The 25,077-nt window shown below is 43.0% G+C and overlaps 1 protein-coding gene across 1 annotated transcript in view; it reads right to left on the bottom strand.

The window, feature by feature from the left end:
• The window catches only part of LOC139531552 (tumor necrosis factor receptor superfamily member 11A-like), a 26,722-nt gene extending 1,645 nt beyond the window's left edge, over nucleotides 1-25,077 (bottom strand). Inside the window, exons 1-9 of the mRNA XM_071328093.1 lie at nucleotides 24,774-25,077; nucleotides 15,762-15,837; nucleotides 15,055-15,180; nucleotides 14,668-14,817; nucleotides 14,423-14,507; nucleotides 7,134-7,318; nucleotides 6,944-6,993; nucleotides 5,904-6,861; nucleotides 1-256 (exon numbers count right to left, since the gene is read on the bottom strand). The exon at nucleotides 1-256 is cut by the window's left edge and continues 1,645 nt beyond it. Coding sequence (XP_071184194.1) covers nucleotides 1-256; nucleotides 5,904-6,861; nucleotides 6,944-6,993; nucleotides 7,134-7,318; nucleotides 14,423-14,507; nucleotides 14,668-14,817; nucleotides 15,055-15,180; nucleotides 15,762-15,837; nucleotides 24,774-24,848 — 1,961 coding nt within the window. The 5' untranslated portion in view covers nucleotides 24,849-25,077. The remainder of the gene's footprint in view (nucleotides 257-5,903; nucleotides 6,862-6,943; nucleotides 6,994-7,133; nucleotides 7,319-14,422; nucleotides 14,508-14,667; nucleotides 14,818-15,054; nucleotides 15,181-15,761; nucleotides 15,838-24,773) is intronic.

The following is a 25,077-nucleotide window of genomic DNA, read 5'->3' as shown; positions in this document are numbered from 1 at the left end:
AGGGGGTTATGGGTAATGGAGTTTACTGAGGACGCCACTGACGAATGGCTGACACTTTTGGAGGAGATGGAACTCTGGAACATCGGAGCTCTCTCATTGGCCTGTTCCTGGACAGGGCTTCCGAACGCATCGTCTGGCCCCTCCCCCTCGTTGCCTAGAGATGTCTGGCTGACGTAGACGACGATGACGTCAGCGTTGAAGTTCATCACCTGACCGCTAGAGATGAAGGTGGTATTGTTGTTCCCCGTCACCTGACCTGAGAGAGAGAACGGGGGGGAGAGACAGAGAGAGACGGCGAGAGAGAGAGAGAGAGAGAGAGAGAGAGAGAGAGAGAGAGAGAGAGAGAGAGAGAGAGAGAGAGAGAGAGAGAGAGAGAGAGAGAGAGAGAGAGAGAGAGAGAGAGAGAGCGAGAGAGAGAGAGAGAGAGAGAGAGAGAGAGACAGAGAGAGACGGCGAGAGATAGAGAGAGAGAGAGAGAGAGAGAGAGAGAGAGAGAGAGAGAGAGAGAGAGAGAGAGAGAGAGAGCGAGAGAGAGAGAGAGAGAGAGAGAGAGAGAGAGAGAGAGAGAGAGAGAGAGAGAGAGAGAGAGAGAGAGAGAGAGAGAGAGAGAGAGAGAGAGAGAGAGAGAGAGATAAGGGGTCAGTTTAGCCAGCATGTTAGGGGCAACCCCAGATGACTAATAGCCAGTGGGCGTGATGATGACGGTGCACAGTGACCACAGAAAGACCGTGGTTGGCTGCGGTACCTTTGACCATAGACCTGGTCAAGGACATCCTAACCATATCCTTGAACATCAGGGTTTCAGTGTGACAAGCAGTTTTCATTCTATGTGAAAATGTCCAACTTTATTCAAACCACCACTTAGACATAGAGAAGTATAGTTTGTCAGAACATTATCACAGACGACATGTCCTGTTCACTACAGAAACAGATACTGTCATTAAATCTGACGTTATACAGTGGCAAAAAAAAAGTATGTGAACCCTTTGGAATTACCTGGATTTATGCATAAATTGGTCATCAAATTTGATCTGATCTTCATCTAAGTCACAACAATAGACAAACATGGTGTGCTTAAACTAATAACACACAAATTATTGTATTTGTCTTGTCTATATAGAATACATAATTTAAACATTCACTGTGTAGGTTGGAAAAAGTATGTGAACCCCTAGGTTATTGACAAAAGCTAATTGGATTCAGGAGTCAGCTAACCTGGAGTCCAATCAATGAGCCGAGATTGGAGACGTTAGATAGAGCAGCCTTGCCCTATAAAAACACTCACAAAATGTAAGTTTGCTATTCACAAGAAGCATGGCCTGATGTGAACCTTGTCTCTTTTACAAAAGAGATCTCAGAAGACATAAAGTTAAGAATTGTTGACTTGCATAAAGCTGGAAAGGGTTACAAAAGTATCTCTAAAAGCCTTGATGTTCATCAGTCCACGGTAAGACAAATTGTCTAAATGGAGAAAGTTCAGCACTGTTGGTACTCTCCCTAGGAGTGCCTGTCCTGCAAAGATGACTACAAAAGCACAGCGCAGAATGCTCAATGAGGTTAAGAAGAATCCTAGAGTGTCAGCTAGACTTACATAAATCTCTGGAACATGCTAACATCTCTGTTGACGAGTCTACGATACATAAAACACTAAACAAGAATGGTGTTCATGGGAGGACACCACAGAAGAAGCAACTGCTGTCCAAAAAAAACATTGCTGTACATCTGAGGTTTCCAAAAGTGCACCTGGATGTTCTACAGCACTACTGGCTAAATATTCCGTGTACAGATGAAACTACAGTTGAGTTGTTTGGAAGGAACAGACAACACTATGTGTCGAGAGAAAAAGGCACAACATCAAAACCTCATCCCAACTGTAAAGTATTTGCTGCCTCAGGGCCTGGACAGCTTGCTATCATCGACAGAAAAATGAATTCCCAAGTTTATCAAGACATTCTTTTAATTTAACCAGGAAAGTCAGTTAAGAACAAATTCTTATTTACAATGACGGCCTATCGAGGGAAAAGTGGGTTAACTGCCTTGTTCGGAACAACAGATTTTTACTTTACAGCTCGGGGATTCGATCCAGCAACCCTTCAGTTTCTGGCCCAAAGGTCTAACCACTAGGCTACCTGCCACCCCTAAATTTTATTTTCAGGAGAACGTTAGGCTATCTGTCCGCCAATTGAAGCTCAAAAGAAGTTGGGTGATGCAACAGGACAACGATCCAAAACACAGAAATAAATCAACAACAAAATGGCTTCAACAGAAGAAAATACACCTTCTGGAGTTCTGACCTCAACCCAATTGAGATGCTGTGGCATGACCTCAAGAGAGCAGTTCACACCAGACATCTCAAGAATATTGCTATTTTGTAAAGATGAATGGTTCAAAATTCCTCCTGACCATTGTGCAGGTCTGATCCGCAACTACAGAAAACGTTTGGTTGAGGTTATTGCTGCCAAAGGAGGGTCAACCAGTTATTAAATCCAAGGGTTCACATACTTTTTCCAACCTGCCCTGTGAATGTTTACACAGAGTTTTCAATAAAGACATGAAAATGTATAATTCTTTGTGTGTTATTAGTTTAAGCAGACTGTGTTTGTCTATTGTTGTGACCTAGATGAAGATCAGTTCAAATTGTATGACCAATTTATGCAGAAATCCAGGTATTTCCAATGGGTTAACACACTTTTTCTTGCCACTGTAACTTCCAGCTACTGTAGCATCAATCCTTGCAGCCAGACACCACACTGAGCCGTCGGAACATTCAAATCAAGAGGAACAAACTTCCATCTGTTCCCTTATTTCCATATTCATAGATCACACTACTGATGGCATTTATAAACACGACCGGAAACTTACAGACATCCATGTCTGATGCCGTCTGCCGCCCATTCCAACACACCTCCTCCTCCGTTCTATCCTTCCGTCTCGCTCTCTCTCCATTTTTCTTTCCTTCTCTAGTTCCTTTTTTAAAACTCTTTAGAAGTGCAACGAGACCCCAGACCTTCATTGAGTCACTCTTCACACATTTTTGTACACACAGACACTCACGCACACATTTATCATAACATATGTGTCAGTGTCTGGAATCACATCTGAAATAAGCTACTGGAACTGTAATACCAGTCTGTGCAGGAATACCTGCTGTCTCTGTTTACAGTAGACTGTTTACAGTTGAACTACCCTAGAGAGGCAGATAACATAAACCGTACACATGGCATAGTAAGAATAGAAAAAACTATCTGACCACATGATTGTGAAACATTTTAGTCTAAAGTGGCTTCCTCTCTTCATGTCCTTTCCTTCTTCCTTCCTCATGTGATCATGTGGAAGAAGTGTCCTTGCTTCGCTCTCTGTACTGTTCTCACCTATCCTGCAGCTCTTTGTGAAGGAGAGGAGAGACAAGGATAGGAAATCTCAATAGACTGTTGAGACTGTCCCTGTCTCTCTGAGGTGTGATCCCATGTTTAACCTCTGAGCGGGAAGTCCAGTTAATTACATGTTATTACTGCATTATGGGAAACTGTGTTTATTTGCTTACTGGTGCATTGGGGCATAATTCAAGTATACAGTGATCAATGAGAGTTTGAAAGTGTGTGAGTCTGTGTATTACTCAAGGGCTGTGTATTCAGAGCACATCTTGTTTCAATTACACCTGTGGTCACTTTGAATAACCCTGTGGAACTCTGGGTAAACAGGAGTGTTGTTTGTGAGCTCACACTCAGAGAGTTAAACACCCACCCACCCACGCACACACACACACACACACACACACACACACACACACACACACACACACACACACACACACACACACACACACACACACACACACACACACACACACACACACACACACACACACACACACACACACACACACACACACACACACACACACACACACACACACACACACACACACACACACACACACACACACACACACACACACACACACACACACACACACACACTGAATGTTACAGCGTGTAATCACTGGCTCATCACACACATTCTTACTGTGTGTGGTCGTTAAGCCAACAGGAGGACATTAGGTGGAAACCAATACATACATTTTGGAGGAGCAACATTGGGATTTCAGAATCATCTCTTCACAGTCCTATACAATAACCCTGGTCCAATAAGAATCATCTTTTCACAGTCCTATACAATAACCCAGGTCCAATAAGAATCATCTTTTCACAGTCCTATACAATAACCCTGGTCCAATAAGAATCATCTTTTCACAGTCCTATACAATAACCCAGGTCCAATAAGAATCATCTCTTCACAGTCCTATACAATAACCCAGGTCCAATAAGAATCATCTCTTCACAGTCCTATACAATAACCCTGGTCCAATAAGAATCATCTTTTCACAGTCCTATACAATAACCCAGGTCCAATAAGAATCATCTCTTCACAGTCCTATACAATAACCCTGGTCCAATAAGAATCATCTCTTCACAGTCCTATACAATAACCCTGGTCCAATAAGAATCATCTTTTCACAGTCCTATACAATAACCCAGGTCCAATAAGAATAATCTCTTCACAGTCCTATACAATAACCCTGGTCCAATAAGAATCATCTTTTCACAGTCCTATACAATAACCCTGGTCCAATAAGAATAATCTTTTCACAGTCCTATACAATAACCCAGGTCCAATAAGAATCATCTTTTCACAGTCCTATACAATAACCCTGGTCCAATAAGAATCATCTTTTCACAGTCCTATACAATAACCCTGGTCCAATAAGAATCATCTTTTCACAGTCCTATACAATAACCCTGGTCCAATAAGAATCATCTTTTCACAGTCCTATACAATAACCCAGGTCCAATAAGAATCATCTTTTCAGTCCTATACAATAACCCAGGTCCAATAAGAATCATCTTTTCACAGTCCTATACAATAACCCAGGTCCAATAAGAATAATCTTTTCACAGTCCTATACAATAACCCAGGTCCAATAAGAATAATCTTTTCACAGTCCTATACAATAACCCTGGTCCAATAAGAATCATCTTTTCACAGTCCTATACAATAACCCTGGTCCAATAAGAATCATCTTTTCACAGTCCTATACAATAACCCTGGTCCAATAAGAATCATCTTTTCACAGTCCTATACAATAACCCTGGTCCAATAAGAATAATCTTTTCACAGTCCTATACAATAACCCAGGTCCAATAATAATCATCTTTTCACAGTCCTATACAATAACCCTGGTCCAATAAGAATCATCTTTTCACAGTCCTATACAATAACCCAGGTCCAATAAGAATCATCTTTTCACAGTCCTATACAATAACCCAGGTCCAATAATAATCATCTTTTCACAGTCCTATACAATAACCCAGGTCCAATAAGAATCATCTTTTCACAGTCCTATACAATAACCCTGGTCCAATAAGAATCATCTTTTCACAGTCCTATACAATAACCCTGGTCCAATAAGAATCATCTTTTCACAGTCCTATACAATAACCCTGGTCCAATAAGAATCATCTTTTCACAGTCCTATACAATAACCCAGGTCCAATAAGAATCATCTTTTCACAGTCCTATACAATAACCCAGGTCCAATAAGAATAATCTTTTCACAGTCCTATACAATAACCCAGGTCCAATAATAATCATCTTTTCACAGTCCTATACAATAACCCTGGTCCAATAAGAATAATCTTTTCACAGTCCTATACAATAACCCAGGTCCAATAAGAATAATCTTTTCACAGTCCTATACAATAACCCAGGTCCAATAAGCCAGGAGAAACACCAGTGGATTTATTTATCTTTCCTCTTTAACAATGGTTGGAATGTATAATGACATGTGTATTTAGCCTTTTTCTTATGAGTGTGGCACTGCTAGAACTCTGCGCTGTATCTACCTGAGGTGAGTGCTGGTTCCGTGAGTTGACTCTGGAGGCTCTCAGGGGCACAATCCAGTTCCGAGCCCCCAGACGAGAGCTTGTTTCCCCCACTGTTCCTCCAAGAAAGTCCCTGGTTTTGCTCACTGCTGGAGGCCTCAGAGGTCAGCTCGGACTGCCGGTCACCCACAGTTACAGAGGTCACCGAGGGGTAAGGAGATATTGTGGAGGTCAACGAGGCTTTTGTGGTGGGGGTGGAGCTTATGCTGCAGTTCAGTCTGTATAGCTCCTCCCCTTTCCCCTGTGAGCTGTCAATAAGCTGACCTTTGACCTCTGACCTGACTTGGGTCAGCGGCGGGTAGAGGTCACATGAATGGTCAGCAGGGGAGAGTGGGGAGGAGGTGGGAGAGAGGGAGAAGGGGGAGGAGGTATGGCTGCTCCTCTCAGAGCTTTTCACTTGCAGGCCCTCTACCACCTTGGCCCTCTCCCTCCCTCCATCTTTCCTTTCATCCTTTTCTCCCCCCTTGCTCTCCCCCTCTCCTCCACAGGAGCAGGTCCCGAGGGTTCCAGGGTTGACAGCCTGGCTACAGTCTTCATTATCCCCTACCTCTAATGGTTCCCTGACAGACAACACACACACACAGGAGCCAGCCCACAGTGGAGACACACACACATCCTCTGGTACAACCTCCTCACACACACCATCCTCAGAAACCTCCTCCGCCTCCCCTGACCCCTCACTCCCCACCCCCTCATCCTCCTCCTCCCTCCTCTCCTCCTTCTCCTTCCTCTCCTCCTCCATCTCTTTGGTGGGTGGCAGTTTGACTTGGTCACCAGGTGTAGCTGTAGGACAGGTGTGTGGGGTTTCTGAGGGGCTGTGAGCCAGGCCAATAAGACAGGTTGTCTCACGTAGAGTGCCGCTCTGACCCTCTAGTCCCCCTCCCACGACCCCACTGTGGTAGAGAGGGGCCAGAGTCTCCTGGAAAGAGAGACAGACAGATTAGACTATTTGTCAACTGTTAATGCGTGTCATCTTGACCACTAAAGAGAGTCTACCTTACCTGCTGTATCCTGGTCCTTTTCAGATTCTGGACACATGATCGTAAATTCACTGTAAGACATAAGAGGATGACATTAGTCAGTCATTTCACTCATTAGTCAGTCATTTTATGCCGAGACATATTTCTATAAAAGCAAAATTCCCTCAACATCATGGTCATACATAACGAATGTGATCTCTTCCTCAGGTACCTGAGAGTAGTCGAAGTTTTTCCTTGTAGCAGAAGAGCAGGAGGATGAGGAGACAGAGGACAGTGATGACTGACAGAACCCACAGTAGGACCCAGGAGGTAGAGGCACCAGAGAGAGGGGGTCCACAGACAGCATCAGTCTGGTCGTTCCCCGTCTGCTTGTCACTCTTCCCCAGACCGTTACAACTGGGAGGAGAAAACACAGGAGAGGACACATTGTAATTATTTCTGTTTTTAGCAATCCAGGCATTCCATCTCTCTTCATCTCTCTTTTTCTGCTCTCTCTAAATTCAATTCAATTCGAAGGGTTTATTGGCATGGGAAACATATGTTTACATTGCAAAAGCAAGTGAAATAGAAAACAAAGAAAAGTTAAATAATCAATAAAAAATTAACAGTAAACATTACACTCACAAGTTTCAAAGGAATAGAGACATTTCAAATGTCATATTATGGCTATGTACAGTGTTATAATGATGTGCAAATAGTTAATGTAAGAAAGCAAATATAAATAAACATAAATATGGGTTGTATTTACAATGGTGTTTGTTCTTCACTGGTTGCCTTTTTCTTGTGGCAACAGGTCTACTAACATGTTACATGTGAAACAAGAGGGGAAAAAACTCTAGACCACCTTTACACCACACAGAGATGCGTACAAAGCTCTCCCTCGCCCTCCATTTGGCAATTCTATCCTCCTGATTCCTGCATACAAGTGAAAACAAAAGCAGGAAGTACCAGTGACTAGCTTAATACGGAAGTGGTCAGATGACGCAGATGCTAAGCTACAGGACTGTTTTGCTAGCACATACTGGAATATGTTCCGGGATTCATCCGATGGCATTGAGGAGTATACCACATCAGTCACCGGCTTCATTAATAAGTGCATCGATGACGTCGTCCCCACAGTGACTGAGTGTACATGCCCCAACCAGAAGCCATGGATTACAGGCAACATCCGCACTGAGCTAAAGGGCAGAGCTGCCGCTTTCAAGGAGCGGGACTCTAACCCGGACGCTTATATGAAATCCCGCGATGCCCTCCAACGAATTATCAAACAGGCAAAGCGTAAATACAGGACTAAGATTGAATCCTACCACACCAGCTCCGGATGTGGCAGGGCTTGAAAACTATTCCAGACTACAAAGGGAGCCCAGTCGTGAGCTGCCCAGTGACACAAGCCTACCAGACGAGCTAAATTACTTCTATGCACGGTTCGAGGCAAGCAACAATGAAACATGCACGAGAGCACAAGCTGTTCCAGACAACTGGGTAATCATGCTCGCAGTAGCCGATGTGAGCAAGACCTTAAAACAGGTCAACATTCACAAGCCTGCAGGGCCAGACGGATTACCAGGACGTGTACTCCTAGCATGCGCTGACCAACTGCCAAGTGTCTTCACTGACATTTTCAACCTGTCCCTGGCCGAGTCTGTAATACCTACATGTTTCAAGCAGACCCCCATGGTACATGTGCCCAAGAACACCAAGGTAACCTGCCTCAATGATTACCGAATCGTAGCACTCACGTCTGTAGCTATGAAGTGCTTTGAAAGGCTGGTCATAGCTCGCATCAACAACAACATCATCCCAGAAATCCTGGACCCAGTCCAATTTGCATACCGCCCCAACAGATCCACAGATGACTATTATAATCAACAATGAATGCCCTTTTCCACTTGGACAAAAGGAATGCCTACATGAATGCCTACATGATAATGCTGTTCATTGACTACATCTCAGCGTTCAACACCATAGTGCCCTCAAAGCTCATCACTAAGCTAAGGATCCGAGGAGTAAACAACTCCCTCTGCAACTGATTCCTGGACTTCCTAACGGGCCACCCCGTGGTAAGGGTAGACCACAACACATATCCTATGCTGAACCTCAACACGGAGGCTCCTCAGGGGTGTGTGCTTAGTCCCCTCCTGTACTCCCTGTTCACCCATGACTGCGTGGCAAAGCACGACTCCAACAATATCATTAAGTTTGCCTGGAAGTGTGGTGCCAGGACAACAACCTCTCCCTCAACGTGATCAAGACAAAGGAGATGATCGTGGACTACAGGAAAAGGAGGGCCGAGCACGCCCCCATTCTCAGCGACAGGGCTGTAGTGGAGCAGGTTGACAGCTTCAAGTTCCTTGGTGTCCACATCACCAACAAATTACCATATTCCAAACACACCTAGAGAGTCGGGAAGAGGGCACGACAATGCCTATTCCCCCTCAGGAGACTGATAAGATTTGGCATGGGTCCTCAGATCCTCAAAAATGTATACAGCTGCACCATTGAGAGCATCCTGACTGGTTGACTCACCACCTGGTGTGGCAACTTCTCGGCTTCCGATTGCAAGGCGCTACAGAGGGTAGTGTGTACGGCCCAGTACATCACTGGGACCAAGCTCCAAGCCATCCAGGAACCCTTTACCAGGCGGTGTCAGAGGAAGGCACTATAAACTGCCAAAGACTCCAGCCACCCTAGTCATAGACTGTTCTCTCTGCTACTGCACGGCAAGCGGTACCGGAGCACCAAGTCTAGGTCCAAAAGGCTGCTTAACAGCTTCTACCCCCAAACCATAAGACTGCTGAACAGCTAATCAAATTGCTACCCGGACTATTTGCATTAACACCCCCCCCTTTTTATGCTGCTGCTGCTCTCTGTTATTATCTATTATCTACGCATAGTCACTTTACCCCTATCTACATGTACATATTACCTCAAATACATCAACTAACCTGTACCCCCGCACATTGACTCGTAACCGGTACCCCCTGTATACAGTGCCTTGCAAAAGTATTCATCCCCCTTGGCGTTTTTTCCTATTTTGTTGCATTACAACCTGTAATTTAAATAGATTTTTATTTGGATTTCATATAATGGACATACACAAAATAGTCTAACTTGGTGAAGTGAAATGAAAAAAATTACTTGTTTCAAAGAATTATACAAAATTAAAAACTGAAAAGTGGTGTGAGCATATGCATTCACCCCCTTTGCTATTAAGCCCCTAAATAAGATCTGGTGCAACCAATTACCTTCAGAAGTCACATAATTAGTTAAATAAAGTCCACCTGTGTGCAATCTAAGTGCCACATGATCTGTCACATGATCTCAGAATATATATAGACTGGTTCTAAAAGGCCCCAGAGTCTGCAACACCACACAGCAAGGGGCACCACCAAGCAAGCGGCACCATGAAGACCAAGGAGCTCTCCAAACAGGTCAGGGACAAAGTTGTGGAGAAGTGCAGATCAGGGTTGGGTTATAAAAAAATATCAGAAACCTTGAACATCCCACGGAGCACCATTAAATCCATTATAAAAAATGTGAAAGAATATGAAACCACAACAAACCTGCCAAGAGAGGGCCGCCCACCAAAACTCACAGACCAGGAAAGGAGGGCATTAACCAGAGAGGCAACAAAGAGACCAAAGATAACCCTGAAGGAGCTGCAAAACTCCACAGTGGATTGGAGTATCTGTCCATAGGACCACTTTAAGCCATACACTCCACAGAGCTGGACTTTACGGACCAGTGCCCAGAAAAAAGCCATTCCTTAAAGAAAAAATAAGCAAACACGTTTGGTGTTCGCCTAAAGGCATGCGGGAGACTCCCCAAAACATATGGAAGAAGGTACTCGGGTCAGATGAGACTAAAATGTAGCTTTTTGGCCATCAAGGAAAATGCTATGTCTGGCGCAAACCCAACACCTCTCATTACCCCGAGAACACAGTCCCTGCTGATGTTTTTCAGGGACTGGGAAACTGGTCAGAATTGAAGGAATGATGGATGGTGCTAAATACAGGGAAATTCTTGAGAGAAACCTGTTTCAGTCTTCCAGAGAATTGAGACTGGAACGGAGGTTCACCTTCCAGCAGGACAGTGACCGTATGCATACTGCTAAAGCAACACTTGAGTGGTTTAAGGGGAAACATTTAATAGACTTGGAATGGCCTAGTCAAAGCCCAGACCTCAATCCAATTGAGAATCTGTGGAATTACAAGTAAACCTTCTTAGGGCTAGGCGTCCCGCTAGCGGGACAAATTCCGGTGCAACTGGAGGGTGCGCAATTCTAGTAAATAATCATACAAATTATGGATATTATACATTTAGGTACATACAAGTGTCTTATATCGTTGAAAGCTTAAATTCTTGTTAATCTAACTGCACTGTCCGATTTACAGTAGCTATTACAGCGAAAGCATGCCATGCGATTGTTTGAGGATGGTGCCCCACATCAAAATATTTTTCCACCGGCACAGGTTTCATAAATTCACAAATAGCGTTCAATATTCACTAAGTCAGTTTAGTTGGCGCCATCGATTTGAGTAATCCACTCGTTCAACATGCAGAGATAGGAATCCAAAAATCTACCCCTAAACTTTGTTTCAACAAGTCAAAATATGTTTCTATTTACTCCTCAGATACCCTCAAATGTAATCAAACTATAATATTTCTTACGGAAAGAAGTATGTTCAATAGGAAACCGATTTTAGCAGGTGTCCCTGTACTAAAACTGATGTTTCTTAATCGTTTTGGATGTTACAAGCCTGAAATCTTGAACATAGACTGCTGACACCCTGTGGAAGTATGCCCCTATACTTTCCATTGTAATTTCCATTGTATGGTCTATCTCTCAAAAAATATTCTGGTTGTTTTTTCTTTGGATTTTCTCCTACCATATCTATTGTGTTATTTTCTCCTACCATATCTATTGTGTTATTTTCTCCTACCATATCTATTGTGTTATTTTCTCCTACCATATCTATTGTGTTATTTTCTCCTACCATATCTATTGTGTTATTTTCTCCTACCATATCTATTGTGTTATTTTCTCCTACCATATCTATTGTGTTATTTTCTCCTACCATATCTATTGTGTTATTTTCTCCTACCATATCTATTGTGTTATTTTCTCCTACATTATTTGAACATTTCTACAAACGGCAAAGTGTTTCCTTTCCGATCCCATTATATAAATATCCTGGCTTCAGGGCCTGAGCAACAGGCAGTTTACTTTTGACGCATCATTCAGGCAGAATTTGAGCAAAAAGAGGCCTAGCCCTAAGAAGTTTTAACGAACCCATCCAACTTGAAGAAGCTGGAGCAGTTTTGCCCTGAAGAATGCGCAAAAATCCCAGTGGCTAGATGTGCCAAGCTTATAGAGACATATCCCAAGAGACTGGCTCTACAAAAGGTGGCTCTACAATGTATTGACTTTGTTTTTTTGTCTTATTTCTTGTTTGTTTCACAATAAAACATATTTTGTATCTACCAAGAGGTAGGCATGTTGTGTAAATCAAATGATACAAAATCTATTTTAATTCCAGGTTGTAAGACAACAAAATAAGAAAAATGCAAAGGGGGGTGAAATACTTTCTCAATTCACTGTATAGCCTCGTTAGTGTTATTGATTTGTTGCTCTTTAATTTTTTACTTTTGTTTATTTAGTAAAAATTCATATTTTTCTTAAAACGCCATTGTTGGTTAGGGGCTTGTAAGTAAGCATTTCATGGTAAAGTCTACACCTGTTGTATTCGGCGCATGTGACAAATACATTTTGATTTGATTTGAAATCTTGCTGCTGTGATGGCACACTGTGGTATTTCCCCCAATATATATATGGGAGGGAGGTTATCATAATTGGATTTGTTTTGAAATCCTTTGTGGATCTGTGTAATCTGAGGGAAATATGTATATCTAATATGGTCATACATTGGGCAGGAGATGAGTAAGTGCAGTTCAGTTTCCACCTCGTTTTGTGGGCAGAGTGCACATAACCTGTCTTCTCTTGAGAGCCAGGTCTGCCTACGGCGGCCTCTCAAAAGCAAGGCTATGCTCACTGAGTCTGTACATAGTCAAATCTTTATTTAATTTTGGGTCAGTCACAGTGGTCAAGTATTCTGCATCTGTATACTCTCTGTTTAGGGCCAAATAGCATTCTAGTTTGCTCAGTTTTTTGGTTAATTCTTTCCAATGTGTCAAGTAATTCTCTTTTTGTTTTCTCGTTATTTGGTTGCGTCTAATTGTGTTGCTGTCCTGATTTTCTCTGCCCCTGTTTGTGTTTGTGAACAGAGCCCCAGAACCAGCTTGCTTAAGGGACTCTTCTTTAGGGTAATCTCTCTGTAGGTGATAGCTTTGTTATGGAAGGTTTTGGAATCGCTTCCTTTTAAGTGGTTGTAGAATTGAACACTCTTTTCTGGATTTTGATAATTAGCCGGTATCGGCCTAATTCTGCTCTGTATGCATTATTTGGTGTTTTACGTTGGACACTTGTTGTTTGTGTACATAGATTTTATAACGTCATATGTGTTTCCCTCAGCACCACAGGCCTTTTTGGGTTGGATGGTTTGTATTTTGTCCTGTAGTTCATTCAATGCAATTGGAGAATCCTGCAATTGGAGGGTCTGGTAGTCTTTAGTAGCTGATTCTAAGATTTGTAATTGATCATGTACAGTATATGTTTTTGCTGTTTGTTCTTTGTGATAGAGCCAAAATGATTGCAGAAGTGGTTTATCCACACATCTACATCTTGGATAGATAACTCTTCGTGTTGTTGTTTGTGTAGTGTCTTCCTATTTTCCCAGAAGTGGTTAGATTCTATGGATTATTCAATTACATTGAGCTGATTTCTGACGTGCTGTTCCTTCTTTTTTGTAGTTTATTTCTGTATTGTTTTAGTGACTCACCATAGTGAAGGCGTAGGCTCAGGTTTTCTGGGTCTCTGTTTTTGGTTGGATAGGTTACTCAATTTCTTTCTTAGGTTTTTCCATTCTTCATCAAACCATTTGTCATTGTTTTAAATTTTCTTAGGTTGTCTGCTTGAACGTTTAAGATATCTTTCACTCTTTCTTTCTCTCTTTCTCTCTTTCTCTCTCTCTCTCTCTTTCTCTCTCTCTCTCTCTCTCTCTCTCTCTCTCTCTCTCTCTCTCTCTCTCTCTCTCTCTCTCTCTCTCTCTCTCTCTGTCTCTCCCCCCTCTCCCTCTTCCCCACACCCCTCACCCACTCTCTCCTTCTCTCTCTGCTCTGTCTGCTCTCTTTCTCTCTCTCTCCCTCTCTGTTCGTTCTATTGGTTCACCACAGAGCCAGGCAGTGGTAGACGCAGCTTTGTGTTCCAGGGGAAGTGGTATGGCATTAGTCAGAACACTGATGCGGTGGAGCTTTGGGCGCCTGCAGAAACCTGTTCCTGTCTCACTCGGGCACACTGGACTAAAAATACGAGCACCCAGAGAAAAATCTGTGTATGACGGGACATGGTGTACAGTATTTGTGTGTGTGTGTTAAACTCACTTGGTCCACAGACTGCATGGTTCCATAGAGGTGTTGGGAGAGAAATGTCCTCTCTTGCACGCAACACAAGTTCTCCTGCCCGACTCTGAGTTTAAAACACAAACAACAGAGGAGAAAGAGTAAACAACTGGACTGCTGACAACAGTAGCGACACAGACGTGTATGTGTGTGTGTGGTTTTGTGTGTGTGTGTGTGTTTGGGTATATGCATTCCTGCATGTGTGTGTGTGTGTGTCTCTCTCTCACCAGTGTCAGTCTCCAGTCCATATCCTGGTCCACAGGTAGGAATCTTCTCACAGAACTCACAGTTGATGGGAGAACACTGTAAACCAGGTTTACACTGACAGGGTACTGCAGCCAGGCGGTTACTGGGCCTCACACGGTTAAAGCCCTTACCTGGGGGCCACACACAGGTCAGGGGTTAGAGGTCAGCAGACACCACAGACATCAGCATCTCCAAAAGGCTTTGTATAAAATGTCAGACAAACACCAGTTGAAACTGACTAGAAAACAAAGCTTCAACAATAGACTACTGACTCCCCCAGCTAGACTCCACACTACACCCAGCCCAAGGCCCAGTCCCCCAGATAGACTCCACACTACACCCAGTCCAAGGCCCAGTCACCTACTGACCTGTGTCACAGAACTTCTGAGGCAGACATTTGGTCTCGTTGGTCCAGTCAGGCTGGTACTCATCACTGCCACACGGACGACACTTTGTGTCAGAGTATCCAGCACACTCTGCAAACACATAGAACCCTGGGGGGGAGAGAGACGGTTAGGGGGAGGCCAGACTGGCCCGCTGGTATTATCCCAATACCTGATTTCCAATGCTTTCTCAATGGGAGTCGTACATTTGACGGGCCGACGGATACGTAATCATCCGTTTAGCCAATTAGAAAACAGGGAAGTTTATACGTCACACGCTGACCACGGACCAAAATTAATTTGTTCTAATTTGGTGTCCGTAAGGATCAGTGTGACTCAGCCCTTAGTCTGGACACCAGTTATACACCAATGTTCCAGTGGTCTGTTGATGTAGGAGGGGAATGGAGTATGTTTTTGTGTGCGTGTGTGTGTGTGTGTGTGTGTGCGTGCGTGTGCGTGTGTACAGTGGTTCTTCCTTTAAAAGTTGCGGAGTACTGCAGCACAGCTTGCGGGGTTCCGCAGAATTCTGTGGCACGTAATTTAAGTGTCAGCCATTGTTGCCAGAATGACGCGATTTACCACAATCTTCCACCATCTACCACAAACGGTCACGGCATAAGCTCCAAACTTTTAAAGGAAGAACCACTGTATGTGTGTGTGTGTGCGTGTGTGTGCGCGTGTGTGTAGTTTACCTGGTTCACACCTGCTGCAGCATCTCTTTTCTTTGAGGTACTGCTGCTGGGAACAGGTGGGTCTAGACAGGGCTCTCTGGAAGGCAAAACACGGACCACTATGATCAATCTGGTTGTGTCAAGGTGACAGTAAATCCAAGCACAACATCATTCATTCACTCATTCATGCATTTGTTTGTTCATCCATCCATCCATAGGCATGATAAGCCTATTAGCTCTCAGCACATGAAATGACAGCCTGTCAGGACTTAACGGTGGCTGTAGGAAGGATAGGAAAGGGAGGAGGATTGCCCAACTCTTGCCTGCTGTCCGAAGAAAGAGAGAAAGAAAAAGAAGACCTTAAAGGCATTCCATGGCTCACGCCTGTTACCACGGCAAACTTTCTCACAGTCTTCCTGTTCCATGGCTCACGCCTGTTACCACGGCAAACTTTCTCACAGTCTTCCTGTTCCATGGCTCACGCCTGTTACCACGGCAAACTTTCTCACATTCTTCCTGTTCCATGGCTCACGCCTGTTACCACGGCAAACTTTCTCACAGTCTTCCTGTTCCATGGCTCACGCCTGTTACCACGGCAAACTTTCTCACATTCTTCCTGTTCCATGGCTCACGCCTGTTACCACGGCAAACTTTCTCACAGTCTTCCTGTTCCATGGCTCACGCCTGTTACCACGGCAAACTTTCTCACATTCTTCCTGTTCCATGGCTCACGCCTGTTACCACGGCAAACTTTCTCACAGTCTTCCTGTTCCATGGCTCACGCCTGTTACCACGGCAAACTTTCTCACAGTCAACAGAGCTCCTTCTGGAATAAAACTGTGCTCTAATGATTTGACTACAAACTGTTCTAACAATCAAGCCCTTTCTACAACTCCAAATGTCATCCATTAAAACAAAGCCATAAAAGTCCTAGTGCTTGCCTCAGCAGAGCAGACTGGCAGAGAGCCTGAAGTAGTCAACAGGATGGATCCCAGGCTATAAAGGGAGGGTGGTCCCCTCAGCCCTCAGTGGTTTGTTAACTTCTCTAGGATAGGGGGCAGCATTTTCACGTTTGGATGAAAAGCATACCCAAATTCAACTGCCAGCTACTCATCCCCAGAAGATAAGATATGCGTATTGTTAGTATATTTCTATAGAAAACACTCTGAAGTTTCTAAAACTGTTTGAATCATGTCTGTGAGTATAACAGAACTTATTTAGCAGGCGAAACCCCGAGGACAAACCATTCAGATTTTTTCTTTTTTAGGTTACTCTCTTTTCAATGAATTTTCATTGGGAATACAGATTTCTAATTGACCTTCTTGCAGTTCCTACCGCTTCCACTGGATGTCAACAGTCTTTAGAAATTGGTTGAGGGTTTTTCCTTTGTGTAATGAAGAAGTACGGCCATTTTGAATCAGGGTCACATGTGGTGTACTATTTGTTAGAGGCGCATGACCAGAAAGCTAGCTACAGATTGTTTTAATCCTGTACTGAACACAGATCATCCCGTCTTCAATTTTATCGATTATTTACGTTAAAAAATACCTAAAGTTGTATTACAAAAGTAGTTTGAACTGTTTTGGCAAAGTTTACAGGTAACTTTTGAGATATTTTGTAGTCACGTTTCACGAGTTGGAACCGGTGTTTTTCTGGATCAAACGCGCCAAATAAATGGACATTTTGGATATATATCGACGGAATTAATCGAACAAGAGGACCATTTGTGATGTTTATGGGACATATTGGAGTGCCAACAACAGAAGCTCGTCAAAGGTAAGGCATGAATTATATTTGTATTTCTGAGTTTTGTGTTGCGCCTGCAGGGTTGAAATATGCTTATCTCTCTTTGTTTACAATGGTGCTAACTCAGATAATAGCATCGTTTGCTTTCGGCGAAAAGCCTATTTGAATTGTGACATGTTGGCTGGATTCACAACCAGTGTAACTTTAATTTGGTATCTTTCATGTGTGATTTAAGGAAAGTTAGATTTTTATAGTAATTTATTTGAATATGGCGCTCTGCATTTTCTCTGGCTTTTGGCCAAGTGAGACAGTAGCGTCCCACCTAAACTCAGATTTTTGGATATAAATATGAACTTTACCGAACAAAACATACATGTATTGTGTAACATGAAGTCCTATGAGTGTCATCTGATGAAGATCATCAAAGGTTAGTGATTCATTTTATCTCTATTTCTGCTTTTTGTTACTCCTCTCTTTGGCTGGAAAAATGGCTGTGTTTATCTGTGGCTATGTACTGACCTAACATAATCGTTTGGTGTGCTTTCGCCGTAAATCCTTTTTGAAATCAGACATGTTGGCTGGATTCACAACAAGTGTAGCTTTAATTTGGTGTCTTTCATGTGTGATTTCATGAAAGTTGGATTTTTATAGTAATTTATTTGAATTTGGCGCTCTGTATTTTTACTGGCTTTTGGCCAAGTGGGACGTTAGCGTCCGTTAAAGCACGGAGATCATTATAATGAACACTTCAGCATTAGTCCCTCTCTACTGTGAACACTGATGGTGTTGTGATCTAGCCACCCTGTGCTGTTGGCAGAGGTACGGTGGTAAGCTAATACAATACCCCCCCAGAGTAATAGTGTTATGAGAGAAAACATGCCGAACCCAGACGTAAAAAAACAACTCATTCTTCATTTCTATAAATCTTCACCACCACAGGCCCAGAGTGCTACGGCCCAGTATTACTGACCCCATCCTAAAGCATCTGACATTAGCTCCGCCTCACTGTCACAACTCCTGTCCCCTTCCCTCTGTCTCTGCCCCTACCAATTGTCCTCCAGTCACAAAGAAAATGAATTTAAAGCTTTTCACCTTGGAGTTTTTCTTGTGACCCACCAAGTAAACAAAACAAAGTCTCTAGCCAATTTATTTAACCTTTATTTAACGAGGCAAGTCAACTTAAGCTGCATCCCAGAACGAATCAGCTGACTGGCTGCAACCAACCTTTTGAAACCCCCCAATGATAAACTGTTTCATCTGTGCGTCTGCAGTGCCCCAAAAACATGATGACACAAATCCCAACAAGTGTTTAATTACTTCCACAGAGTGTCTCACATGAGTCATTGTTTAACTTTAAACGATGAACGCCACTCACAGTTGTGACCACAGTCATAATGATCAACATGTGTTAGAAGAGACGAGATGACGAGAAGGACACAGTTCCCATACATCCGCAGAGAAGACAATCTTATAGCGGGATAAAAACAAAGAAAGGAGGTGGGCGAAGAATGGAGACGTGGTTCTGGGCGAAAGGGGACAGGAAACCAAAAGAATGCTGGGAATCGTATTTCTGTTTTAGCTGCCTCCGAACATCAGGCAATAATTATGAAACATTGTTGCAATATGTTTTCATTCCCTAAATATATAAGAGCATGGCCAGATCCACCCTAAATGATTACAGGCTATACAGAGAGAGACGGGCCAGGATATAACATAGACAAACAACCTTTCTAACTTTAACTGACAGTGCAACTACAGTCAGTTCAGTTACATACAGACAGCGGTTCCCAAACTGTCTGGATGCCAAACTGTTTTTGTGTGTGATTTGACCGATCAAAAAGTCTTTGAGTTTATCTTCTGTTGTGACCCACCAAGAGAGAGAGAGAGAGAGAGAGAGAAAGAGAGGAATAGAGAGATAGAGAAAGAGAGAGTGAGAAAGCGAGAGAGAGAGAGAAAGAAAGAAAGAAAGAGAGAAAGAAAGAAAGAGAGAGAAAGAGAGAGGGGGGAGAGAGAGTGAGAGAGGGAGAGAGGGGGGAGAGAGAGAGAAAGAGAGAGAGAGAAAAATAAAGAAAGAAAGAAAGAAAGAGAGAAAGAAAGAGAGAGAGAGGGGGAGAGAGATAGTGAGAGAGAGAGAGAGATCTGTGATCCCTGATTCATATCATCTCCTATCATGTGAGATACATTCCAGTCTTTCTCAGCACGCTGGCTGATTTGCATAACTGCCACGCCAAGCTCTGACTCCTGGCCAACCTCCTTCACAGGCAAACCTGACTCCTGGCCAACCTCCTTCAAAGGCAAACCTGACTCCTGGCCAACGTCCCTCACAGCTAAACCTGACTCCTGGCCAACGTCCCTCACAGCTAAACCTGACTCCTGGCCAACGTCCCTCACAGCTAAACCTGACTCCTGGCCAACGTCCCTCACAGCTAAACCTGACTCCTGGCCAACGTCCCTCACAGCTAAACGTGACTCCTGGCCAACGTCCCTCACAGCTAAACCTGACTCCTGGCCAACCTCCTTCACAGGCAAACCCGACTCCTGGCCAACGTCCCTCACAGCTAAACCTGACTCCTGGCCAACGTCCCTCACAGGCAAACCTGACTCCTGGCCAACGTCCCTCACAGCTAAACCTGACTCCTGGCCAACCTCCTTCACAGGCAAACCTGACTCCTGGCCAACGTCCCTCACAGCTAAACCTGACTCCTGGCCAACCTCCTTCACAGGCAAACCCGACTCCTGGCCAACGTCCCTCACAGCTAAACCTGACTCCTGGCCAACGTCCCTCACAGCTAAACCTGACTCCTGGCCAACGTCCCTCACAGCTAAACCTGACTCCTGGCCAACGTCCCTCACAGCTAAACCTGACTCCTGGCCAACGTCCCTCACAGCTAAACCTGACTCCTGGCCAACATCCCTGACAGCTAAACCTGACTCCTGGCCAACGTCCCTCACAGCTAAACCTGACTCCTGGCCAACGTCCCTCACAGCTAAACCTGACTCCTGGCCAACCTCCTTCACAGGCAAACCCGACTCCTGGCCAACGTCCCTCACAGCTAAACCTGACTCCTGGCCAACCTCCTTCACAGGCAAACCTCACTCCTGGCCAACCTCCTTCACAGGCAAACCTGACTCCTGGCCAACCTCCTTCACAGGAAAACCTGACTCCTGGCCAACCTCCTTCACAGGCCAACCTGACTCCTGGCCAACCTCCCTCACATGAAATTAACTGGCCAGTGTTTCCAGATTTCTAAGAAATATGACCTATATTTAATTACAATAAGACTGAAATAGATTTCCTTCCAAGTAATTATAATTAAGTATGTTAAAAACTTTTCTGGTTTTCTCAATCGGTGGCTGTGGTAGCCATTCTGGTTAAGTGAGCCTTGAATTCTAAATAAATCACTGACAGTGTCACCATCAAAGCACCCCCACATCATCACACCTCCTCCTCCATGCTTCATGGTGGGAGCCACGATGCGGAGATCATCCGTTAACCTACTCTGCGTCTCACAAAGGCACCATGGTTGGAAACAGAAATCAAAAATGTGGACTCATCAGACCAAAGGACAGATTCCCACCAGTCTAATGTCCATTGCTCGTATTTCTTAGATCAAGCAAGTCTCTTCTTCTGGTGTCCTTTAGTAGTGGTTTCTTTGCATTAATTTGACCATGAAGGCCTGATTCACGCAGTCTCCTCTGAACAGTTAAGGTTGCGATGTATCTGTTACTTGAACTCTGTGAAGCTTTTATTTGGGCTGCAATTTCTAAGGCTGGTAACTCTAATGAACTTATCCTCTGCAGCAGAGGAGACTCTGTGTCTTCCTGTCCTGTGGCGGTCCTCATGAGAGTCAGTTTCATCATAGCGCTTGATGGTTTTTGCGACTGCACTTGAAGAAACTTTCAAAGTTCTTGAAATTGTCTGAATTGACTGACCTTCATGTAATGATGGACTGTCATTTCTCTTTGCTTATTTGAGCTGTTCTTGTCATAATATGGTCTTGGTCTTTTACCAAATAGGGTTATGTTCTGTATACCACCCCTACCTTGTCACAACACAACTGATTGGCTCAAACCCATTAAGAAGGAAAGACATTCCACAAATTAACAAGGCACATCTGTTAATTGAAATGCATTCCAGCTGACTACTTTAAGCTGTCATCAAGGCAAATAATGTCTACTTTGTAGAATCTCACATATCAAATATATTTTGATTTGTTTAACACTTTTTTGGTTACTAAATTATTCAATATGTGTTATTCCATAGTTTTGATGTCTTCACTATTATTCTACAATGTAGAAAATAGTAAAAAATTAAGAAAAACCCTGGAATGAGTAGGTGTTTCCAAACTTTTGACTGGTACTGTATGCCAAGGCACACTGAAACTGTTTTGGCGGCTCGTGGTGACCCAACACCCAATTGAGACAGTTTTTGTTGCTGCTTCCTATATGTTGGCAGTTACCTCTAAGGTACTCAGCGAAGTTACTGCATGATAATCTCATGTCTTTTCATGCTAATGAGCAAGTGACATAAATTATGACTTTCAAACATTTTACTATTGGTTAACAAACCATGGAACAGCTATTTAGAAGAACTATCTCTGTCTAAATAACTGTCTGTTAATCTCTTGATGTGGACAGTAAACAGAACATTCTGCTGCTCCATTGCAAAGTACAAGGCTGCCAATGTATTTGACCGCAACTGTAGTTCCTGTATTTCTCAATGCTACATCTGTCATGCAGCCCATTGCTCAGAAAGTTGCGACATAAACCTGCAGGATGGGGAAAACAGGGAAGCGAAAACCTCCTTAATCTCCCAGTCAAACCCACATGATTCTGACTTACAGTTACAAGACAGAAGCCAAACACACACACACACACACGCGCGCACGCACATGCACACACACACACACACAGTGACTAAGGGGCTGTGTGAGGGGCCTCCAGCCAAGCCAAGCCTGCAGTTACATCTTTGGTGCCAACCAAATAGACCTCAACCACATACATACTTCCACCAGGACACAGTGAACCTAAAGAACTTAACAATAACATACCAAGAATGGACATAAAATCTTAATCTTCTGACCAAAATACTGCCTATTTCCCGAATTTGATGAGGCTTTCTGTATGCAAAATACACTTTTCATATATCTGAACAGTGCCAAAACAGAGCATGTCTTTATAAGGAATGTCATACCCTCATCCTACTTCATCCCATATTTTCACCCAAATAACCACACCAATAACAGGTTATAACCTACTGTACACCCATATACCACACCAATAACAGGTTATAACCTACTGTATGCCCATATACCACACCAATAACAGGTTATAACCTACTATATGCCCATATAACCACAACAATAATAGACTATAACCTACTGTACACCCATATAACCACAACAATAATAGACTATAACCTACTGTACACCCATATAACCACACCAATAACAGACTATAACCTACTGTACACCCATATAACCACACCAATAACAGACTATAACCTACTGTACACCCATATAACCACACCAATAACAGGCTATAACCTACTGTACACCCATATACCACACCAATAACAGACTATAACCTACTGTACACCCATATAACCACACCAATAACAGGCTATAACCTACTGTACACCCATATAACCACACCAATAACAGGCTATAACCTACTGTACACCCATATAACCACACCAATAACAGGCTATAACCTACTGTACACCCATATAACCACACCAATAACAGGCTATAACCATATCTTCGTCATTCCCACAACCATAACCCATCACGATGCATTGGAATGGAAACGAGAACGTCCGGTAAAAACAAGGCCAGCAAGAATGCATCCAGTTTGATGTGGCTTCTGAGGTTTACCGGGACCGGGAGAGGGGCGGGAGCGTGTGGACACGACCCAAACATAACTGTTTCCAGTCATCGCTGGAACATAAACATTTCTTTCAATGTATATTTATCTGTCAACTCCACCAGAACAATAACAATGGCTGGATGGAAACTGTGCAACAACAAGCACACACACAAATCTAGTTGTTTCAACTAATTATTAACAAGTAACTGCTTCCACAGCCTTTTTATTTGTTTACTAAACTTGTCGGTCCAAGTGTTACCTGAACCCCCCCAAAAATCGTTGCCAAAAATTAGCTCCAACTTGAGAAATCTTTGGCCAAAAATTCAGTCAATTTAAAATTATGCTTTTGCTCAAGTTGTCTCACATGTTCGTTCAACTATGAATTATTGTTTGGGCATTTGAACTAAAGAAGGCTTTGCAAGTAGTTATAGTAACAGTGCTTTTAACATACAATGTTTTACATTTACAAATTTGACACACCTTGACATACATGATTACATTGTGCAGGTTCATTTATACAATAATTATTATTCAAACATGTCCTCATCTGTGATTTGAACTCACAACCTCGGTTCAACGCAATCCGAGCATCCTGCTACGCCACCATGGCTGTGTCAGTTATCAGTTCATCCGTCTATTCTCTCACCATTGATTTGATTGACTTATTTCAACAATTTTAGGTTTTCAGTATAGTTGTCTACTGTTACTGGGGCATATTATTATGTTTTAATGTTACTCCTGAATCACTGTGGTAAATGTAGTAGTTTTTCTTCAGTGTGTTTTTAACAGAGCTGGGATTTACTTCGAAGTGTAAATTGTAGCAGTACAAGTTCAATCAGTTATTGACATAGACATGGCTGCAATGCAGGAAGATTGGAATGCTGTGAACCAAGAGGTTGTGAGTTCAAATCCCAGATGAGGACATGTTGAGTAATAATTGTATAAATGAACATGCACAATGTAATCATGAAAGTCAAATGTGTAAATTGAAAACATTGTATGTTAAAAGCACTGTGTGTAACTTCTATTTTAGTTAAGATGCCGAAATAATAATTTCTAGTTGAATGAACATACCAGTCAATTTAAGCAAAGACACATAATTTTATAATTTTTGCCTACATTTTCTCATATAGGAGCTAAGATTGGGCCAACTAAAAATGTTAAGTTCAGGTAACACTTTGACCAAAGAGTTGAGTAAACAAAGAAAGCATGTGGAACCAGTTACTTAATTCATAATATTTAGTTAAAACAACTCAACAAAAAAAATCACAGTGTAGGCTAGATCTAGAGGACAGAAAACGTTTGATACATCAACTAAAACAGTTGTCTTGCAATGGCTAGTGTCAATATCCAGAATACACAATCAATCTATTCTAATCTATATGCAGCACTTATTTGATGTATGTATGTTTGACTTACCTGTGCGCACAGAGTGAGAACCAGATGGATGATCCAGCCTTGAAATATCCAACTGGTGGAGAAGTGAACTCTCATTTCTCCTGATTATTCACACACCAGAAAAGAGAAGAAAGACAGTTGTCTTGTACAGATTTAGGATGATGGATATTGTCGACATTCAAAGGAATCAGTGTGGTTTGTCTGTAAGGCTGGGGATCTTTGAGGGAACTGCAAGGAGCCTCCAGACCGTATATCATTCTCGCTCCGCATGCCCGGTAATGCACGCTCTGCTCTCCTCTCTCCTCACCAATGCACTCTGGAGTGA

The sequence above is a fragment of the Salvelinus alpinus genome, chromosome 10 (genome assembly GCF_045679555.1).
Source record: "Salvelinus alpinus chromosome 10, SLU_Salpinus.1, whole genome shotgun sequence".
NCBI lineage: Eukaryota > Metazoa > Chordata > Actinopteri > Salmoniformes > Salmonidae > Salvelinus > Salvelinus alpinus.
This window is presented reverse-complemented; position numbering and strand designations above follow the sequence as displayed.